The following is a 19,869-nucleotide window of genomic DNA, read 5'->3' as shown; positions in this document are numbered from 1 at the left end:
GCTGGCAGCAGTCGCTCCGGTTTGAGTATGGCCAGCCTTCCTGGCAGCGGGGCGAGGTGTGTTGGATTTGCAGGTGGAAGCCTGACCACAGGGGAGTCAGAGGGAAGAAACACTGAATTTACCAGGGCAGTTGTGGCAGAGTCCGATACAGTTTGCAGAGTTACTTTATTCAACTGTACCAAGCTGCCTCCGACACAGTTCTGCTCCCATTAGTTTTTCTAGTACTCATATGCTTATCTTTGGAGTGAAACTTAATCTTATAAACCAATCAATAAAACTTCTACATGAATTCGATCAAAGAAAGTCCTATTTCCTTTAATTTTACATTCTGCTGATCTTACCTGGCATCGTATTTATAATCCACCTTCTGCTGAAACACTGCAATATGTGAGGTTTTGAAGCACTGTGTTATACAAGCTCCCTTTGCGATGAAAGGCACCACAGAATTATGTTCAAAGTTTTGGGTTGTTTGTAACATACTGGGAAGTGACAGAAAAGAAGTTTAAGTCCAGTTCTTGGTTTAGCTCAGCTTTCATTTGAGCTGCAAAAACATACAGTACTGCTGTTTCAAAGGATACCCACAGCATGTTGGTTGCGTTCAACAAGTCTGTTCAGAAGCAGTATGTGAATTGCTCATGTCCCACCACAGACTCACACTGATTATTCATATTGTCCTGTTTCTCACTGTATTTTGGTTGCCTATGTCTATCATCAAAACATTATAGTAATATAAAAACACTTCAGAGTAAATACAGGAAGATGTTTTTCCACTTGATTTATTTTCATAAGAAACCAATTAAAAATACAAAAGGCAAGGACCCAAGGTTCAGAGGGCTCCATCATTTAAAAATTTGTCTTTAAATACAAATTCACTCTGTAATATGAATACATATAACATTAGACCTCTAAACATAATGATCTTATTTGCATCTATCAAAAATTTGTATGGAAACAAATTAGCTGAAAAAACTTCCCTGTGACATTGAATGTACATTATTTACAATCAAAAAAAGAACTCTTAGCAGTATTGATCTCCAAATACCTGCATAAATTGTATGTATTTTATTTCCCTCCCCCCTTAAAAATAATCTGAAGTAGAAAGCAAGATTGTTAAGCTTCATAGTTGCAAAATGGCATGAAACATTTGCACCTGTAGTGATGCCATTAACTTTTGTAATTAAATATATCTGATGTTTTCATATAAAATACAGACATGGCATTGTCCATTACTGGAATAAATGTTGCATGTACTCTCAACAGGAGTGTATATTCAATTTCGCACACACAAGAGCTTGTGCTGCAAAAAATGCAAGAGGATACCTGGTTATCAAAGTCTAAAACTGGTGTAATTCACCAGTATGAAACATACTTGATCATAAAAATTCATACACATGGAATGAAAATGTCCCACTAAAAGTAACTGTTGCTTCAAAAGTTAAGTGATACACGCACGGATTAAACAGAAAAGGTTATAATAATGTTACTGCAATGTAAATCGGCAACAAACTGAAAATGTACAGTAAGAAATAAGTTTGAAACTTTGGCCAGCAACCTCATAGGAAAGTCTTCATAGCGTAAAAAGCATGTTCCTTCATGCCTTATTTTGAAACATGAGTAATATATAATTTTATTTATATGGTAACATTCAGCAATTAACAGAAAATCAAAATCCATTCTAAAGCATGAATTCTAACAATTAACTGCAAAAATTAAGTAGCTTTGCAACATCTTGCTTCAGAATCAAATCAAATATACATAACTAAAAAGGTCCCATCACATTTATGAAAATAATCATCCACAGGGTCTTTTTTTAAAAAATTTATTAATATGAATTGGCTTCCAATGGCTCATTTTCTTGCTTCACTTGCACGTTAGATGGGAAACCATTCGAACTAGACACTACCATCACAAACGGTTGCTGCTGGAATCTCTGCTCTGACTGCTCAGTATCATCTAATTTGTCACTGTCATCTTCTTTTACCACTCCTTGTATGCCAATCTGTTTTGTTTCTGGTGCTTTAATAACTGAAGTGATCACTGTGCCTGATGGATGAGCTACCACCTGCGAGCTGCTTGGTGAAAACGTTACCACGGGGCTAGTGGCACTGAAGGATGGAGATGAAGCCATGTTGGCTGTTCCATTGCAAATTGTCTGCACGCTGCTGGTGAGCACCTGCTGAACTTGCGCTGGGCTCAGCACAATTGAGGAAGGAGGCGAGACTGGCTTCTGAGACTGCAGCACGACATTTTCTTTTAGAACCGTCATGGGTTGTGAAGTAGGAATGGCTTGTAAAATGAATTTTTGGGGCGTTGTTGCTGAGGCTGGATCTGTGCTGGCTATCACTGTAGTAAGAGGCACTGTCTGGAGCGTTACAGTATGCAGCTGTTGATTGCCAGGAGAAACAACCACTGGAACTTGAGTTGGAGTCTGTAAAGTCCTATTAAGATTAGAAAAGATTATAGGGTCAGAACACTGCCGCTCTGAGTTTTGAAAAATAATTAGATTTACTATTGAAAAAAGCACTTGGCATCAGAAACATTTAATCTACCCAGCTGTTCCAGAAGAGGTAGCAGTCACTCTCCTAATAAAATGAGAGCTGGACCTGACCCCTGAATTCAGCAACACAGTTCCCAAAGTAAAGGTACCCTGCATAAACAACACTGCCATCATCATACTGAACAGCCTGCTTTTAAGATGTTCAGTAGCTCATCAGAAAACCTGGGAATTGCATCTAAGATCTCCTTCTTAAGCATCAACCGACATCACGAGCATGACCCACACTACACATCTGCCATCAGTCTCATGAGGTACCCTAAGTGATTCCTAAGTAACATGCCTAAATAATTCCTAAGTCAGGCCTCAGTTCTCCTGACACCTCTCTATATTATTTACCTATATGCAAAAGTATCTGCACTGTGAGTCCGGTTGGGATCTTTTCAGACTCCCAGGACACACAGTTCTTTGCCAGGCTTGTACACTCCTTCTGGTAAAGCAACCGAACAGAATTTGTTCCCAAAACATCAGTTTAAATTAGGAATGATTTTATCGTTGCAGGCTCGCAGACTTGGATACCACATTACTTTCTACATATGTACAGCTGAGAGGGCAGAGTTAGAGGATTAACAGCCATATTAGCGAAGTACACTACTACTACAATGGACAATGTGGACTTAGAGATGTGGCTGAAATGCATATGCTCCAGTCATGCAAATAAAAGCAAAACAAACAAAACCCCCCAACCGCAACATACTCCTGGTGAAGCAAATTATTTCCAGGGCAGGGAAAGAGGAAGGGAAGGGTACCTGCTTTGACATCCTCCCACAGCTTGCTCCAGTCCACCATGCCATACTCTCCAACAACCTTCTTCTTTCCTTCTGCTTGTCCTGCAGAGTTCTCTCCAACCTTCCTGCTGCTTTTCAGTGTTTTCTCCTGTCTGCCTTCCTCCCCTTTTTTAGTTTTAAGCTCTCACTTGCGTTCTCTTGAACATATGTGACACCAACCAAAACAAAAATAACTGTCTCCTCCTCCTGACTTACTTCTACCTCTGCTGAAATCATTTTATATGGAAACAGATTTACTGCCAACATTTGTACTTTCAAGTCCATCCACAATACTGCATGTTCTTCCTTCTGAAAATTGGTCCTCAGATACGCTGTAAGGGTTGCCTACTATACTTCTGTGGAATGTCCTCCTTTCTATAGTCCTTCTATCCATGTAGTACCTATTATTTACAGCTCTATGAAATCCTAGTTGCCAGCATTTAGACATTGACTAGTCATAGCAGACTCAGCATATTCAAAACTATGCTCTGGCTATCACAGTTACAACAAAAAGCTTACTGAAGCAGAACTTATATGACGCTGAAGCTATGGGGCAATATGGATGCCGATGTTGCCAATGGCAGTGGTCTAACTGCACAGGGAGCTGCATTCCCTCTTTCTTAGTGCAGTAGCAGAGACAAATGAAGGAATACTCGTAAAGGCTTTCCCAGGTCCTCAGCTCAGTCCTCTGGCAAAGGCCTCTAGCTGAGCTCCAAAATTGCTCTAGCAAGAGTAGCTTCAGTAACCCAGCTGGTATCAGGCTCAGAGCACATCAGTACTCGCTGAGCATCCTCCAGCAGCCAGTCCCTGCTGCAGGCAATCTTTCCCCCACCTTCTATGTGACTTGTAATACATGGAAAAACATCTGCATCTGTAGCTTTCTCTTCCTCATAAGAAAGAAGGCTGCAGTACCCAGGAATGCTGCTCCAGCAAAACAAATCCAAATCCTTGCCCATGAGGCTCCCACGCAGGTCTTATCACAGAGGCCATAATAACCAGGGCACAAAACTTGATGTGACTGACACTAGCGTCAAACTTGAGCTCCTATTAGAAGCTCATGGAAATGGAGGCTGGCTGGAGGTGAAGCACCAGCTAGAGTGATTGCTTCTTTCTTTCCAACTTCTGAAGAACTTGGTGCTGCACAGCAAATACCAACAGCCAAGCTTGAAGTGCAAGGCTCAGAATGACAGCACCAAGGCTCACACCAAGGCTACTAAGGGTTACCAGTGCTAACTCTTCCCACCCCCAGCAATTCCCCTGGGACCTGGACAGAAACCCCACAAATGTCTGTCAAAAGTAGTAGTAACAGGACGAGGGCATCCACTAGCTTTTTTAAAAAAATAAAAACCCATAGTAAACTACCTACAGTTAAACAGTCTCACAGTAAAACCAAAATGTCAGATAGATACAGCAAGTCTACAGAGACTCACAGTACAAGTAGAACAGCTAAGAAGGAAAGACAACTGACCCTTACTAGAAAAGCATTAAAGCATCACAGTAGATACCAAGCCAGCTCTTTAATCCATGAAGATACTTACTTGAGCCTCAAGGATTAAGTTCAACTCAAATAGCTGCAGTTTTGAAAACAGCAGCTGAAGCTGTTAGCCTGTGCTGGTATGCCATCCAAGTATTACTTTGAAGCTACTTTCTTGTTCTTCAGTTGCTTTGTTTTAAACAAAACAGTAAAAATAAAAGCTTCTAGCTGCTAAATGGCTGTAGACGACAACCTCAAAAAGCATGAACTAGATCTAATCAATGCAGAAGGTATTCTGCAAAACACTAGGAGCAACAGCTGAGAAGACCAAACCAGACTGTTTGTCTCAGCACACTGTAATTAGTATTTGCATATTGATGTTAAGCTATTTTATTTCTCGAAAAAGCAAGTTCCATACCTGTACATCATACCATAGCTAATAGTTTACGCCAGATGCTTTATCTTCTCCATCAGTCAAGATACATATATATGATGCCCACACATATAAACATGTGTATACACATATATGTATACACACACAGAGAGCATGTGAATTTGCTACAGGAAAAGCGTGCAGCAGATGTCTGTACAAGCACAGGATTGAGTAGCACACAGCACCATAAATACATGTTGTTATTTATGCTAATGGTGGCCAAGCCTTAATTGGTAAAACTACAGACAACTGTGCCTGTTTACTAACTAAAAATCTATCTGCTCAAACTATTTGCCTTGAATATCATTCAAAAAAATACAGGTTTTCTTAGCTCTTTTGCTTGTTTAAAAAAACCAACATGTTACTTAAGGTGATCTGTTAACACTGGGCTGTGTTATTTTGGGTGTACTGAACTCTGTATTTTGCTATGCTTCTGAATTTCACTGTAAATTTGCTAACACCCTTCCTAGGTACAAATATACTGGGTGATTACTTTAAAAGTTACTGCTGATGTTACAAAAACAACAAGAACATAGAGCAACAGTGATGAAAAGGAAACGCTGCCATAAAACAATCTGGTTACAACTAGGAAAAGAATGACAAAAATTCTGAAGTCATTTTAGCTTGACAGAAAACCATCATCTATTTGTTCAGTACTGTTAACAGCCTAATATTGTGCAGTATCATATTAGCTCATCAAGAGGTAGCTAGCAATAAAGCTAACAATACGTGACAGGCAGGAAAAACAAGTTTATTCATGGCAGCTTATGTGAAGTTTATGAAGTGGAGAAAGGGAGAAGACAAAAAAAAATACTGAAGCTGCAAGTCAAGGTAAACAAAGTATTTCATAGCACAATAAGAAAATGAAACAAGGCAATATGAAGAAATACATAGAGAGAGGTAACAGATGAGAATTCCTTCTCCAACATACCCACTGTTCAACCTACAGCTATAGGGGCAACAATGGCCTTGAGATAAACGGTGGAATTTCCAGGGACTTTCTCCATTTATTCAACTACCTGGTTGCAAACGACTTATTCAATGAAGCTAGGAAGAGTGAGGGCAGTGAGAGGTGGGATGTGCTTGTTAGAAGTACTTCAGATGCCCAAGTCCAGAGGCAATCTTGAGTGACTATAGGAAGCATCAGCCAAATGCAACTCAGGAGCTCTACTCTCACTGCAAACTGCTCCACAGCTGCACTCATGAACATGATCTTCAGAGTCAACAACTCATCAACACTTTGACCCAACATATTGCCCCACAGCCACTTGCCTTTCTACAGCACAAGCCATACAGACAGGAGCTGCTAAGCAGTCTAGGGGGAGATGTCCATGAGGCAGAGGCATCTGATGCCTCCATGCCCAGTCTGAACATCACCTCCTCCAAAGGGAGGGCAGAACTTGCCTGTGCTTGTCTAGCTCTTTGCCTGAACAAGATAATCTCTTAACATCATGAGGACAGAGACAGAGGACCCGGCTCTCAAATCTGGTGTCCTTTTTTACTGACGCACGCAGTCTTACAGTCTTTTTTCCAGAATTTTTCAGAACTGCACACTCACACTCCTAAGCTTTGCTACTGAGACCTGCAGAGACCTCTTCTGACAGTGCCAAAGATATGTAAAGAGAGCTCCTGTAGATAGCTTCTCATTGTACAGAAACAAATTTAATCTGTCTAGATGATCCTGAAGTCCCTTCTGTTGTGAGCAGCCTTATTCCTACCTACCACAGAAATTAAATCAGAAATGGGCTTAAGAAAAGGTCTTCTCAGCTGCAGGAAAATCAAATTGAAAGGTTTGGTTATAACAAAAATCTTTGCTGTGATAGAAGTTGTCCCTATTGTAAAACTGTTCTGAGAAACAAACCCTGCTATAAGCTAAACAAGAGTTTCTTGTAGAAGCCCTCTGAGATCACCTTAGCTTATTTCTGACCAACACCTCCCTTAGGAAGGGAATTTTCTTCACCATCCTGAAACCTGAAATTAAGTCAAGCTTCACTTAAAGAGACAAGAAAAATCAGCTCTTTGCAACAATCACCTGCTTCCCTTCCTTTGGGAAAGGCTACAGCAGTGGCAAGCCAGCTCCAACAGTGCCCGCTAGTTGGTACACTGAAGAGCTTCTACTACAGGCTTTCTTTGGAGCATGAAGACCCAACTTGTTACATGGGCGGAAGACTACTGTCTAACTGTAAACAGAAACAAAGCATGTGCACCAATGGTGGCTGATCAAAGTAAGGCCTTCCAAATACTAGCCAGGAGTTGTTTCCAGTTATCCAGAAGTCCTTACTTGGCATGGTATTCCTTCACTCATGTTCTCCATGAAGTCCCAGAGAGCCTAGTGAGCTCTCTGCCGAGACTGACACCTGTGAAGTTTTGTATTCAGCATACCTATATGAATGGCAGAGGAGTGATGGGCTACAACATTAACTGACATTGTGCAGATTTGACTCCTCCTCTTATTCAGGGAAAAAGGACTGAAAGCAGATAGTCAATGCAAAATCTCAGTAGGACAGTGCCAGACTGCCTCCCTGTGTCTGTGTGGTTATGCAAGCTCCAGCAAAACCAATATAGCTAGGCTGTAAAGTGTGATTACAGAACGTAACAGTGACATTCACTGCACATCTTACACAAGCTAATGTCTTTATATGGCACGATGAAGACACTTCATTTGGAACAGCAGCCGTAATCACATTTTCAGAGTTGACAAACCCATGCTAGACAAATCTGTCTATTTTTCAGCATCAGCATAGCTGCAGTCAGACTACCAACACATCATAGCCTGGGCACAGAAACAGATTATGGAACAACAGCAGAAAGCATATGGGTTTGCTTGGGGTAGACATCACTCTTTCAAAGCTAATTCCCTCTGCTTATCGGGACCAATCCACTTTGTTGGCATATTGTTGGCTTCATTGCTGTTCTTACACAGAATGCTCATGCCCAGAAAATACATGATTCACCTTCAGCTACCTCCTTCTCCTCTTGAATGAGGATCTTGCCACTGTGGTCCACACTTGCATCACCTTCAGGATGAATTACTGCAACGTTTTCTACCCCAAAGGTTGCAAAAAAGTTCAAGATGAAAGCTGTGGCTGATTCATCATGTAGCTGTTCTCCAGTCAGAAGTGAACACACAAAGCATGTCCCACTGGTCCTCTGTGGTCTATATTAGCTTTCCCCCCAGCTACAGAACAGTCAGGACACTGGTCTGCTAACATGCTCTGGCCAAGCTATCACAATAACAACTTGAAAATACAGAAAAGAAACAATAAGCTGAATTTTGATAGAAACATTGTGTTTAAAACCTGAAGTTTGCAAAAGCATTGCACAAGATCTGTCAGCAGCCGGCTAATTGCAAATTTCTTGGTATACAGATCTGCCAACTAGAAGATTCAGCTGTGTCCCATACAGTCAATAACAGAGACATATTTTTAAACTATTCACAGTATGATCTTCTCTGAACCGTTAGTAACATGAGAACCTCTTTTTACTCCATCCAGAAGACACTCCAACTTAAATCACTACTAATCTAGATTAAAGGTAAATGAAAATGGCATCTCTCTATCTGCAGCCCTAGTCATTTAAGAGAGCGATTTAATTGCCCAAACACAGGTGCCTCAGAGCCTTGTACAGTGTCCTAGACAAGGTAAGTCCCTAGCCTTACAGGAGAGGTACACTTTCTGGAGCAATAGAAAGGATGCCACTTAGACTCAAAACAACCCAATGAACATGGAGCTGAATCCCAGGCCTACTTCAGTGCCTCTGAATTTCAAGCTAAAGCACAATTATTCCAATAAACCAGATATTCTGGTCAACCTGCATCAGTCATTCTGGTTTAAACAGAACAATTTTACAAGTGCTAAATTCAAAGAGACTTTTTTCCCCCATCCTTAAAAAAGCTGGCTCATTGGAAAGAGTTAGAAATAAAATGCTCATCCAGAGAGGTGTTTTTTGGTTTTGTCTTATTACTGGAAACATGTGGTGCCAAATTCTGCTCCCAGTTACACAACTGGAGACTGCAATAACTGCTTACATCACCAAGCCAGAGCAGTTAGACCTGCAGAACTGCAGTGAGTTTGCAGTTCTTAATATTCTCACTAGGGATACTAGACATCTTCCCTGGTCAGCAAAACCCAGTTCGCATGACCTGACCCTGCTCCTACCCCATTTCCCAAGCTTTGGTTAGCACCACATCACAGCCTTTCTGCTTAAGCACTGGGGCTGAAGAAGAGGCATCTATCCCTGGTCAGCAACTCTTCTTGTCTCCCCTGCATACAGCAACACCAAGACTTGTACAAAAAGCCCATCAAAAGCCATCCAAAAGCCAAGACCCTTCTACTTCAGAGTAAGACACTACCCTCCCCTCAAAGTACACAAAACTCTGCACAAGGTTTGTACAGCTATAAATGAAGCCACCACCTGTCTCCTGTGAAGAACCAACACCTGATTTTCACTGCCATGCCCATTTCTTTGAGAAATGCAAAAAGGCCCTGGGGGACAGCTACCACACTCTTCCAACAATGCTCTGGGAGTAAACTTTACCAGGCAGTACTGCCTAGTGCAGGGGAGGGATGGTGACATGAGCCCTTCACAACATTTTTCAAATATGATTCCTTTACCAAGTCCCTCAGCAGAGGAGATGCATGTTCAGACTTCATCTTTGAAGGATATGGTTAATTGTTAAGAAGTCAATTATTCTGAGGTGAAAAATCCTCAATATTTTCTCTATTTTTTTTTCTTCTCACAACACAACAGAAGCAAACTCCTGCAGAGGGAAGACCATTTATTTCCATGAAGAAGAGGGAAGACCATTTATATGAATAAAACTGTAGTAGCTATATTGCATTAAGACAAATTATATGGGTCCAAGATGTTCATGCTTCAAGGTAGAGCCCAACCACTAACCAGTATGCATCAGCAAACCTGAGGATCATTCCAAATGCTGGCTGCCATTTCACCCAAATGACCTTGACTATCTACTTGCCCCAAGCTCTGAACACCAAATGGCAAGCGACGTTACTATCTGTCCTCACGCTTCCCTATTAAACTACTATAAAGTGACTCCAACCACAACCCTACAGAGTATGCACACATCAGAAGGTTTGTCAGCTCTTATTCTGTAATGGCAATCATACCTACTGTACGTTTTCAAATCATGTAGACCATTCATTTCAACCCCTGTGGAAGCCCCACTGCAGCAATTCAGAACAAATACACAAACACATTCAACTTCTAGAGGTTTATAGCAGTTTGAACAAAGCCAAAATCTAGTTCCTTTGTTTTAGCCTTATTATAAAACAAGACCTAAAAATATGCTCCGAAAAAAGTTCAGTGTGCCATTCTACCTCACCAAACTATTTTTGGTTTGCATTTTGAAACTGGACAGAAATGTATCTGTTGTAATTTTATTTTTAGAGCCTGGAATGGGTAGTGACTAATGCACAGGACTCACCAACACCTTGGTTTGCAGCTTGGCCCACCCTGGTTAAAAGCACACCAAAAAAACCTGGGTTGTGGTTTTTATTTTCACTTTAACTGCTCAGACACAGTACATTCTTTCTTAATTAGCAATACTTCCATACCATTCAGTAATTACATACTGTACTGAAAAGATCTGATGGGTCTATCTTTTTTCCTTCATCTGAGACACTCTGTCATCTTGCTTAAGGAAAGTACAATTAAAGACTTAGTGTAATAATGTTTTATGTTACGAACAATGGATTAGAGCAAATGGAATACAGATAAGGAAAGTACAATTAAAGACTTCATGGAATAATGTTTCAAGTTAGGAACAACGGATTAGAACCAATGCAATACAGAACTCTAAGGCTTGTACTTCATCCAAACTCACATACGTATCACCTCTACTACCTTTTTCCCCTTAGCTTATTGCCCAAGGTCCAATTGTGAAATACCGTAATGTAATAATTGGATGTCATAATGTCACTGAGCAGCTTTCCAAATGTTAGGCTGAACTTCTTGCCTGCGTTAATAGGTCCTACTGATACTTCTGTTTGTTGTTACCACTTTTTATATCATAAAATGATACTGTTGATACTGTCTTTGATACATAACCTAGTGTAGGTCTAGCCTACAGCTATTTAACTCTGCAAATTGCTGAACTTTTCCCATGAATGTTTCACACCATTATTCTACTGACTTAAACGGTACTGTATAGCTTCGATTACGTCTGTACTTGTTCCCTTTCACTATATTGCCCTAGTTCATCTTTACAAGTAATTAAATCCTTCATCAACCCTGAAATCATAGGATTGCTCTGTACAGAGCAGCTTCATTCCTAAGCTTTAAAAATTTGGAAGACATAACCTTGATGTAGATTTGTATTTATTTTCTAAATGAATTCCAAAAGTGGTTCTTCCCCCCACCTTGCCCCCCCCCCCCAATTCTTTATAATTATCTTTCATATAAACTTCTGATCAAACGTAACCCTTCCCTCCCCTATGTGCATCTTGAACTAATTCTAGTTGGTTAGAACAATAAGCAAAACATTTTGATTTCAAATAATGCATTTTAGAATTAAAAGTCGAATGAAAACAGGTAAGAATCACAGAATGGTTTGAGTTCAAAGGGACCTTAAAGATCATCCAGTCCAACCCCCTGCCACGGGCAGGGACACCTTCTACTACACCAGGTTGCTGAAAGCCCCATCCAGCCTGCCAGGGATAGAGCATCTACAATTGCTCTGGGCAACTTGTACCAGTGTTTTATCACCCTCACACTGAAGAATTTCTTCTGAATATCTACTCTCAGTCTACCCTCCTTCAGCTTAAAGCCATTATCCCTTGTCCCACCACTACGTGCCCTTGTAAAAAGTCCCTCTCCAGCTTTCTTGGAGGCTCCCTTTAGGTACTGACAGGCTGCTATAAGGTCTCCCCAGAGCCTTCTCTTCTCCAGGCTGAAGAACTCCAACTCAGCCTTTCTTCACAGCAGATGCTCCAGCCCTCTGATCATCTTGGTGGCCCTCCTCTGGACTTGCTCCAACAGGTCCAAGGTCCTACTTCTGTTGGGGTCCCCAAAGCTGAACACAGTACTTCAGGTGGGGTCTCGTGAGAGCAGAGTAGAGGGGGAGAATCACCTCCCTTGGCCTGCTGGCCATGCTTCTTTCAATGTGGCCCAGGATTTGGTTGGTTTTCTGGGCTGCAAGCACACATCACTGGGCCATATCGAGCCTCTCATCCACCAACACCCCCAAGGCTTTCTCCTCAGGGCTGCTCTCAGTCCATTCTCTGCCCAGCCTGTATTTGTGCTTGGGATTGCTCCAGCCCGCATGCAGGACCTTGCACTTGGCTTTGTTGAACTTCATGAGGTTTGCACAGGCCCATCTCTCAAGGCTTTCAAGGTCCCTCTGGATGGCATCCCTTCCCTCCAGCACGTCAACCGCACCACACAGCTTGGTGTCATCAGCAGACTTGCTGAGGGTGCACTAAATCCCAGTGTCCGTATCACTGACAAAGATGTTGGAACAGCACTGTTCCCAGTACCAACCCCTGAGGTATCCTACCTTTCCCTGGTCTCCACTTGGACATCAAACCTTGGACTGCAACTCTTTGAGCACGACCACCCAGCCAATTCCTTACCCACTAAGTGGTCCACACATCAAATCCACGTCTCTCCAGTTTAGACACAAGGATGTCAAATGCTTTACACAAGTCCAGAGAGAGATGATGTCAGCTGCTCTTCCCTCATCTACCAAAGCTGTAACCCCCTTGTAGAAGGCCATCAGATTTGTCAAGCACGGTTTACCCTTAGTGAAGCCGTGTTGGCTGTCACCAACCACCTCCTTATTTTCCATGTACCTTAGCATAGTTTCCAGGAGGATCTGCTCCATGATCTTACCAGGCACAGAGATAAGACTGACCGGCCTGTAGTTCCCCAGGTCTTCCTTTTTTCCCTTTTTAAAAATGGGGGTTGTTTCCCCTTTTCCAGTTCAAGGGAACTTCACTGGACTGCCATGACTTCTCAAATACAATGGATAGTAGCTTAGCAACTTCATCTGCCAGTTCCCTTGGGACCCACGGATGCATCTCATCAGGTCCCATGGACTTGCACACCTTCAGGTTCCTTTGATGTTCTCAAACCTGATCTTGAGGAGGAGGGTGTCTGTGTGTCTGCATGTCTGTGTGTGTCTTCATTCTCCCAGTCCCTGCCTTTGCCTTCCATGACTTGGATGCTGTGGCTGGAGCACTTACCAGTGAAGACCATGGCAAAAAAGTCACTGAGTACCTCAGCCTTTTCCATGTCCTGGGTAACCAGGTCTCCTGTTTCCTTCCAGAAAGGGCTCACTTTTTCCCTAGTCTTCCTTTTATCACTGATGTACCTAGCTCTTGTTGCCCTTCATGTCTCTGGCCAGATTTAACTCTATCGAACTTTAACTTTCCTAGCCTGGTTCCTGGCTGCTCATACAGCTTCTCTGTATTCCTCCCAGGCCACCTGTCCTTGTTTCCAGCCTCTGTAGGATTCCTTTTTGTGTTTGAGTTGTCCAGGAGCCCCTTGTTTGTTCATGCAGGCCTCCTGGCATTTTTGCCGGACTTCTTTGTTGGGATGCATCCCTCCTGAGCTTGGAGGAGGTGATCCATGGATATTAACCAGCTTTCTTGGGTGCCTCCTCCCTCCAGGGCTCTACCCACTGGTACTCTAGCAAGCAGATCCCTGAAGAAGCCAAGGTCTGCTCTTCTGTAGTTCAGGGCAGCAAGCTTGCTGTGTGCCCTCCTCCCTGCCCTACGGATCTTGAACTCAACCATTTCATTGTCACTGCAGCCAAAGCTGCCCTTGAGCTTCACATCCCCCATGAGCACATCTTTGTTGGTAAGAACAAGGTCCAGCACAGCACCTCCCCTCATTGTTTCCTCTACCACTTGGAGAAAGAAGTTATCATCAATGCATTCCAGGAACCTCCTGGATTGCTTATGCTCTGCTGTGCTGTCCCTCCAACAGATACCGAGGTGGTTGAAGTCCCCTGTGAGGACCAGGGCTTGTGAACATGAGGCAGCTCCCATCTGTCTATAGAGGGCCTCATCCACTCAGTCTTCCTGGTTGGGCAGCCTATAGCAGACCCCCATTAATGTCACCTGTCCCTGGCCTCCCTTTAATCCTGATCCATAAACTCATGGATCCTCAACCATCCCCAGGCAAAGTTCTGTGCACTCCAGCTGGTCATTGACACAGTGGGTGACACCCCCTCCTTGTCTCCCCTGCCTGTCTTTCTTGAAGAGCCTGTATCCTTCCATCTCAGCACTGCAGCCATATGAGCCATCCCACCAGATCTCCACGATGACAACAAGATCATAGCCCTGCAGGCGGGCACATGTCTCTGACTCCTCTTGTTTATTCCCCATGCTACCTCTGTTTGCACAGAGGCATTTAAGTTGGGCCCCAATGAAGCTGACCTACTGGCTGGAATTCCTTTGTGCTGCTCTTCAGGTGCTCTCCTGCTGACCAGGGAACCCTGTATTGCCTGCTTAAAAACATTAACTCCTTCCAGTTTGTTTTAGTGCTTACCAGTAACTATGAAAAATATTTTTGCTTTCATGGCCCAACGTATTTATTCCCTTGCAGCCTTTACTAACCAGTAAAATTTCTCTTTTCAGTGCGAATTTTTGATATTGCGGCATGAATGAAAACATTTCATAATTTTTAAGTAAATAAAAGAAACAGGATTCAAACTAGGAAGTCCAGGGATAATTTTAAAGTTTGGGGTTTTTCACCCCAAGGAAAGAAGAGATAATAGAACTTTTTTTCTGGACTGAAGCTGCAGTCTTGGTCTGTAATTTCCCGTTTACAAATGTTCAGCTTCCTCAACAACTTGGTTATCTCCAAAAGCATTTCTTATTGATTTTATTATATCACTCACTGGAGGCTAACAATCTTAACAAATCTAAACAATTTCAGTTCCTCTGAAAAACCTAGTTGTTACTGCTATTTGGATTTTCCTTTTATGTAAGTGGAGTTGTAATAACTGGGTAGATTTTACAGCATCCCTTTAGTAGCAGAGATGAAGGAGCAAAACTTTTTCTTTGGAAATGAAGAAATTATTTGGTCTCAGTGTCTTCGCTCTGACAAACTTGCCTAGTTAACTTCAGACAGCTAATACCACTCCAAATCCATTGGTGACTCTGGATGTAATTTTCAAAGGAAAGAACAGAGGAAGGGAGCAGGAAATAGCATTACTGCCATTTTGCAGCACAAAATCAAAACCATTATAATGGTGATGTTAACACAGTAAACCTCAAAAAAACCCCACGTTCATAACTCATTAAGAACGTGCCCCTCCTGAATTATATCCTGAAGCTTTCCTGAAACAGCTTTAAGGTCCAGAATCATCAGAGACAACTCTGACATTCCTGTGAGGGGCCTACATTGCAAGAACATTTATTTGGTTTAGGTCTTTTGTAGTCAGTGGAGATGAACAAGCTCCATCAGGGGACGACTCAGGCTAGGGTAAAACTAGGCTTAAGTGATTGTTTTTAAAGCCTCTTCAATAAGGGCATTGCTACTAAGGAGTAGGTGCAAAGGAGTCCTGATGCTTAAACACTGTGTAGTGTTAGCCAGTTGATTGACAAATTAAGCGTTGAAGCATGACTGTCTCCCAAAATAGTCTGCAGATACACAGCTCCCACGAGATTATTCTGTTAATTGTTTTCTAAAATCAAAAGAACGTGTTCTTGTAACAGCAGCAAAATGCTAGAGTAGGTAACATGGAGTTCTCCATTGTTTTAACTGGGAACAGTAAAAAAAGATGAAAGAGATGACAAAAAATTCTGAAGAAAAATTAAGAAGGAAAATCTTTTTGAAGGGATCATGCAGACACACTATGTGTAATTCAAAAGCAAAGACATCAGTCAGTGAAAAAGTGGAGCTATGAAAACACTGCCTCTGCTGCGTGACAGAACTGACAACACCTATTTAAAAGAGAAGTTGTGTATTTTTCCTCTCTAAAGGATTTGCATCAGGCCTAATACTGCAGGAAAGATGCCCTTCCCTCCACTAAAGACGAGCATTTATGAGTGTACACGTCACAGTATGCTGTAACTCCCAGTTCCTAGGATCAGCCACAAAGGTATCATTTCACTTCTACAAAACTGGGAGATGAGCATTTTTCTGAAGCACAACAAACAATCTAGTCTATCTAGCCATCATCCAGTGAATTTATTATTATTCATACATTTATTTTCTATACATTTTCTTACCTTATATTCTGAACTGAGGGATTTAACGTTTCATCTGGAACACTACTAGTTACGGCTGCATGTCCTTCCGGGAGGGACTGCAATGGCTGCATTACATGAACTGTCCGAAAAAGCTGAGTGGGATGTACTGGCTGTGGAGACTGCATTGTCCTCAAAACTTCTGAAGTCAAGCCAGGTGTCTGCTGCTGTGCAACTTCTACATGCTCCTTCAGTTTAGCAGGCTTCGAGTTTCCTGTTTTTAGCACTGTGGTTGATCCTCCCTTTGTCCCCGCGTTTGCAGATGCTCTAGATCTGCTCGACTGGTTTCTATTGGCGGCAGCAGTTGAGAGCAGAGTCGAATCTGATGATTCAGTGCTAGGGCTTGCATCTTCATCATCTATATAGACGAGATCTTTTGGCATTTCTTTAAACTGATACACTAGGCGCTGACCTTCTACTTTAGCCAGTATTCCTCTTTGGTAATAGTATCTGTGTAAAGCGTACACACATTTCACAGTGTTTTTTGCAAAAAACCCGAACAATCCAACTAACTCCTACCCCCAAAAAAGGTAACAAAACCCCCAGAAAATAAGACCAGCAGTAACAAGTAAACAATATTTTAAGTGCCTAGTTTCTTCATTTTAAAGGAGTGGCCAATTTAATAGCGTTATTTCTTTCTCAAACAACTTTCTTTTACTGGTATTTCTTGTAATCTTTTAACTTCAAACTCAGGTAACTGAGGAGAAAGATAAAAACTCTGACTTTGCAGCTCTGCCATCAATTCATACTCTTTAAAGGTTGCATGAAACTCGCAATTCTTGACTCATACAGTTCTTTCATTACCTGAATTCATGCTTACTCACCAGTGAGCACAGGCAGACATTTTAGCTACAATAGAGCAAAGGGAATAGGAGAGCACTACTTATGTTATATTTAAAAATTAATATGACAATTTGAAATTATGCACACTGAGGTGAGGGGTGAATAGAAATGAAAATAAATGCATAGCTGCTCAGTTGGATGATTATCAATCAGCAGGTAAGACTGAAGTTTCATGGATGTCTGCCTGCTTTGCAGTCTCTTATGTGTGAGAAAAATTCCAGCCCAATAGGCAGAGGCATGTGATATTTTAAAACTGTCTGTACATGCAAGTTTAGAGAAGCACAAGCAGACCTGGACTCTAAAACTCCATCTTCCATTGGAAACAGAATCATTTGCAACAAGGAGAAATAATGTCATTAATACACCTGAATTTTGGATGTTTTGGGGAAGAGAGATTAAAATTTTCTGTAAAAGGCTTGCCACACTTGGAATCTTCAGTCTCTTACTTCGTGGCTGACTGTGAAGATGAGTTTTTGCAGCAGCATTGAAAATACCTGAGCTGAGACTGAAGGTGACTGATTGGGGTTTGAGGTTTGTAAGGGTTAGTTTTCGTTAGCTTACTTATTTTGCCGAAATAACTTCATTTCCCAAATTCATACTTCAAGAATACTCACTCTCTTCTGTTGTTATACAAGTTAGATGAGGCATTTAACGCACACAAACACTGAGGCAACAAAACCAGTTATTATTAAAAATGCACATACCTGAGAGCTCTACCCATTGTTTCATAATTCATGTCAGGTTTGTTTTTGTGTTTTCCCCACAACCTGGACACAGCCTTGGAATCTACCAGTTTGAAAATGCCCTTCTCTCTTTGAGTCCATTTGATATATTTAGGACATGTAGCTTTGTCCTGGAGCAGTGCTAGTAAGAACTCCCAGAGATAAATTGTATTTCCTAAAATAAAAGTATTTCAGGACACAGAAAGAAAAGAAAATATTAGTTGATCATATTTAATTAATGATGTAAATAATCTAAAATTTAAGAAGCTGGTATCTTTACAAATGCACTGTAATGAACCACCAAGACTAGGAAAAAGTGATGGAAGGGCATGGGGAGGGATTCTTGTTTGTTATTATAATCTGGGTGCCCAAACACCCTAGCCACTGTCTGTAACCTACAGTCAGGTAGCAGTCAACCTACAGTCACCCTGTTCCAAGCACCAATGTCAGACAGCATTAGTCACCTATGTGAATGCTTCCCTCCTGCCTAATCCAGTTACAGAGGCAGTCACTATTGCCTTACCTCCAATAGGAACATGCTCAGGTCCACCCTCTGAAAATGCTGGAAATTAAGCCCTTGCTTAAATACTTTGCTGAATGGAGTGAGCGTTATGATCCTTTAAAAGGCTAAACAAAATCCTTACTTTTAACAATTAGATTTATATGGGGCAATCAGTGGCATATGCTGAGGCAGGCAAATCTTCAAGAAAAATGTTCAGAAAAAGGTGGATTTTTTTTAATCCAGTAAGCATTTGCACTTGTTGGTAGACAATATCCAAATTTCACTTTACAAACAAGCAGACACAAACACTTATCTATGGAAATCCACCACATCTGTTCAGTGTTTACCACTTATAAAGAAATAGTATTAAAGTTACAGATTGTGAATACTTAAAACTACTAAAAAATTTGCATATCCTTTTTTTTCAAAAGCACATTTAAGCAATATAAACTCGTGTAAATAATGACACCCTTTTCTTGTTTCTTTTAAAGCTTTTGATGTCTGATGTTCTTTGGGACACCTGAAGCTGTACACAAGCTTCTTAGTGATATGGTTTTAGTCTGAGAAAGGAAGAAAAAACTTCTTGTATGAAAGTATCACCTCCCACAAGTAGCCTTGGCATTTTAGCTTAGGGGAACATTGTGGCTACTGGGACAGGCAACTCATGATTTTGTAGCTGCTTCCCTACCATGGCCAGTTATATTAATATCCCTTTTACTTCAACTCTATGTTCCTCAAAATGCAAAACAAATGCTTTTGTTGTATTTTTTCATAACAGGCAGTGGTTTCAGGCAACACACTCCTTTTTAATTCTTTCTGAATTAGCAATTTTGTAACAATGGACAAATGTGAAATATGGTGCATCCTTGCTATCATCAACAGAAACATTACTCTTCTGCCTTTTAATTTGTTGGCTAGCTGCTTTAATATTTTCTATTATTTAATTTGAGCATTACTTGGAGATTCCTCTGATACTTTTCTTTCATTTTTACTTAAAAATTAGATTTTAATTTATAAAAAGAAAGCAAAAATGCATACTCAAAATTGCTAGCATCAACCTGTTAAATATTTATTACTTGCCAGCAGTAATTTTTTTTCCTGTTATTGCCGAAAATACCTCTTCAAAATAATAATAATAAAAAAAGTGTAGGGATTTTTCCGATTTCTAGAGTCTTATGCCACCACCTTCCAGGTTTGGCTGGACTTCTGTCCTGGCAAGTATTGCACACATGCAAGCACATCAGTCCCTAGGTGTGTGGGCAGGCACTTGTGGTGACACAAGGGAGGCTCATTTCCAGCTCCCACTGAGCGCAGCAGAACCTAGTGAGACCTAGGGCATCAGGCTGCCATTCAAA

General features: G+C 41.4%; 1 protein-coding gene across 7 annotated transcripts in view; it reads right to left on the bottom strand.

Moving 5' to 3' along the window:
- Nucleotides 1-760: 760 nt before the first annotated feature.
- The window catches only part of ELF1 (E74 like ETS transcription factor 1), a 92,250-nt gene continuing 73,141 nt past the window's right edge, over nucleotides 761-19,869 (bottom strand). For all 7 annotated transcript variants that reach the window (XM_056329910.1, XM_056329908.1, XM_056329913.1 and 4 more), the window contains 3 exons: nucleotides 17,995-18,187; nucleotides 16,430-16,897; nucleotides 761-2,438 (listed from right to left, as the gene is read on the bottom strand). In XM_056329910.1, coding sequence (XP_056185885.1) covers nucleotides 1,823-2,438; nucleotides 16,430-16,897; nucleotides 17,995-18,187 — 1,277 coding nt within the window. In that variant the 3' untranslated portion in view covers nucleotides 761-1,822. The remainder of the gene's footprint in view (nucleotides 2,439-16,429; nucleotides 16,898-17,994; nucleotides 18,188-19,869) is intronic.

Source organism: Falco biarmicus, chromosome 2 (assembly GCF_023638135.1).
Source record: "Falco biarmicus isolate bFalBia1 chromosome 2, bFalBia1.pri, whole genome shotgun sequence".
In the NCBI taxonomy this organism is placed as follows: Eukaryota; Metazoa; Chordata; class Aves; order Falconiformes; family Falconidae; genus Falco; species Falco biarmicus.
Note: the sequence above shows the minus strand (reverse complement) of the source record. Positions and strands in the feature narration are given on the sequence as shown.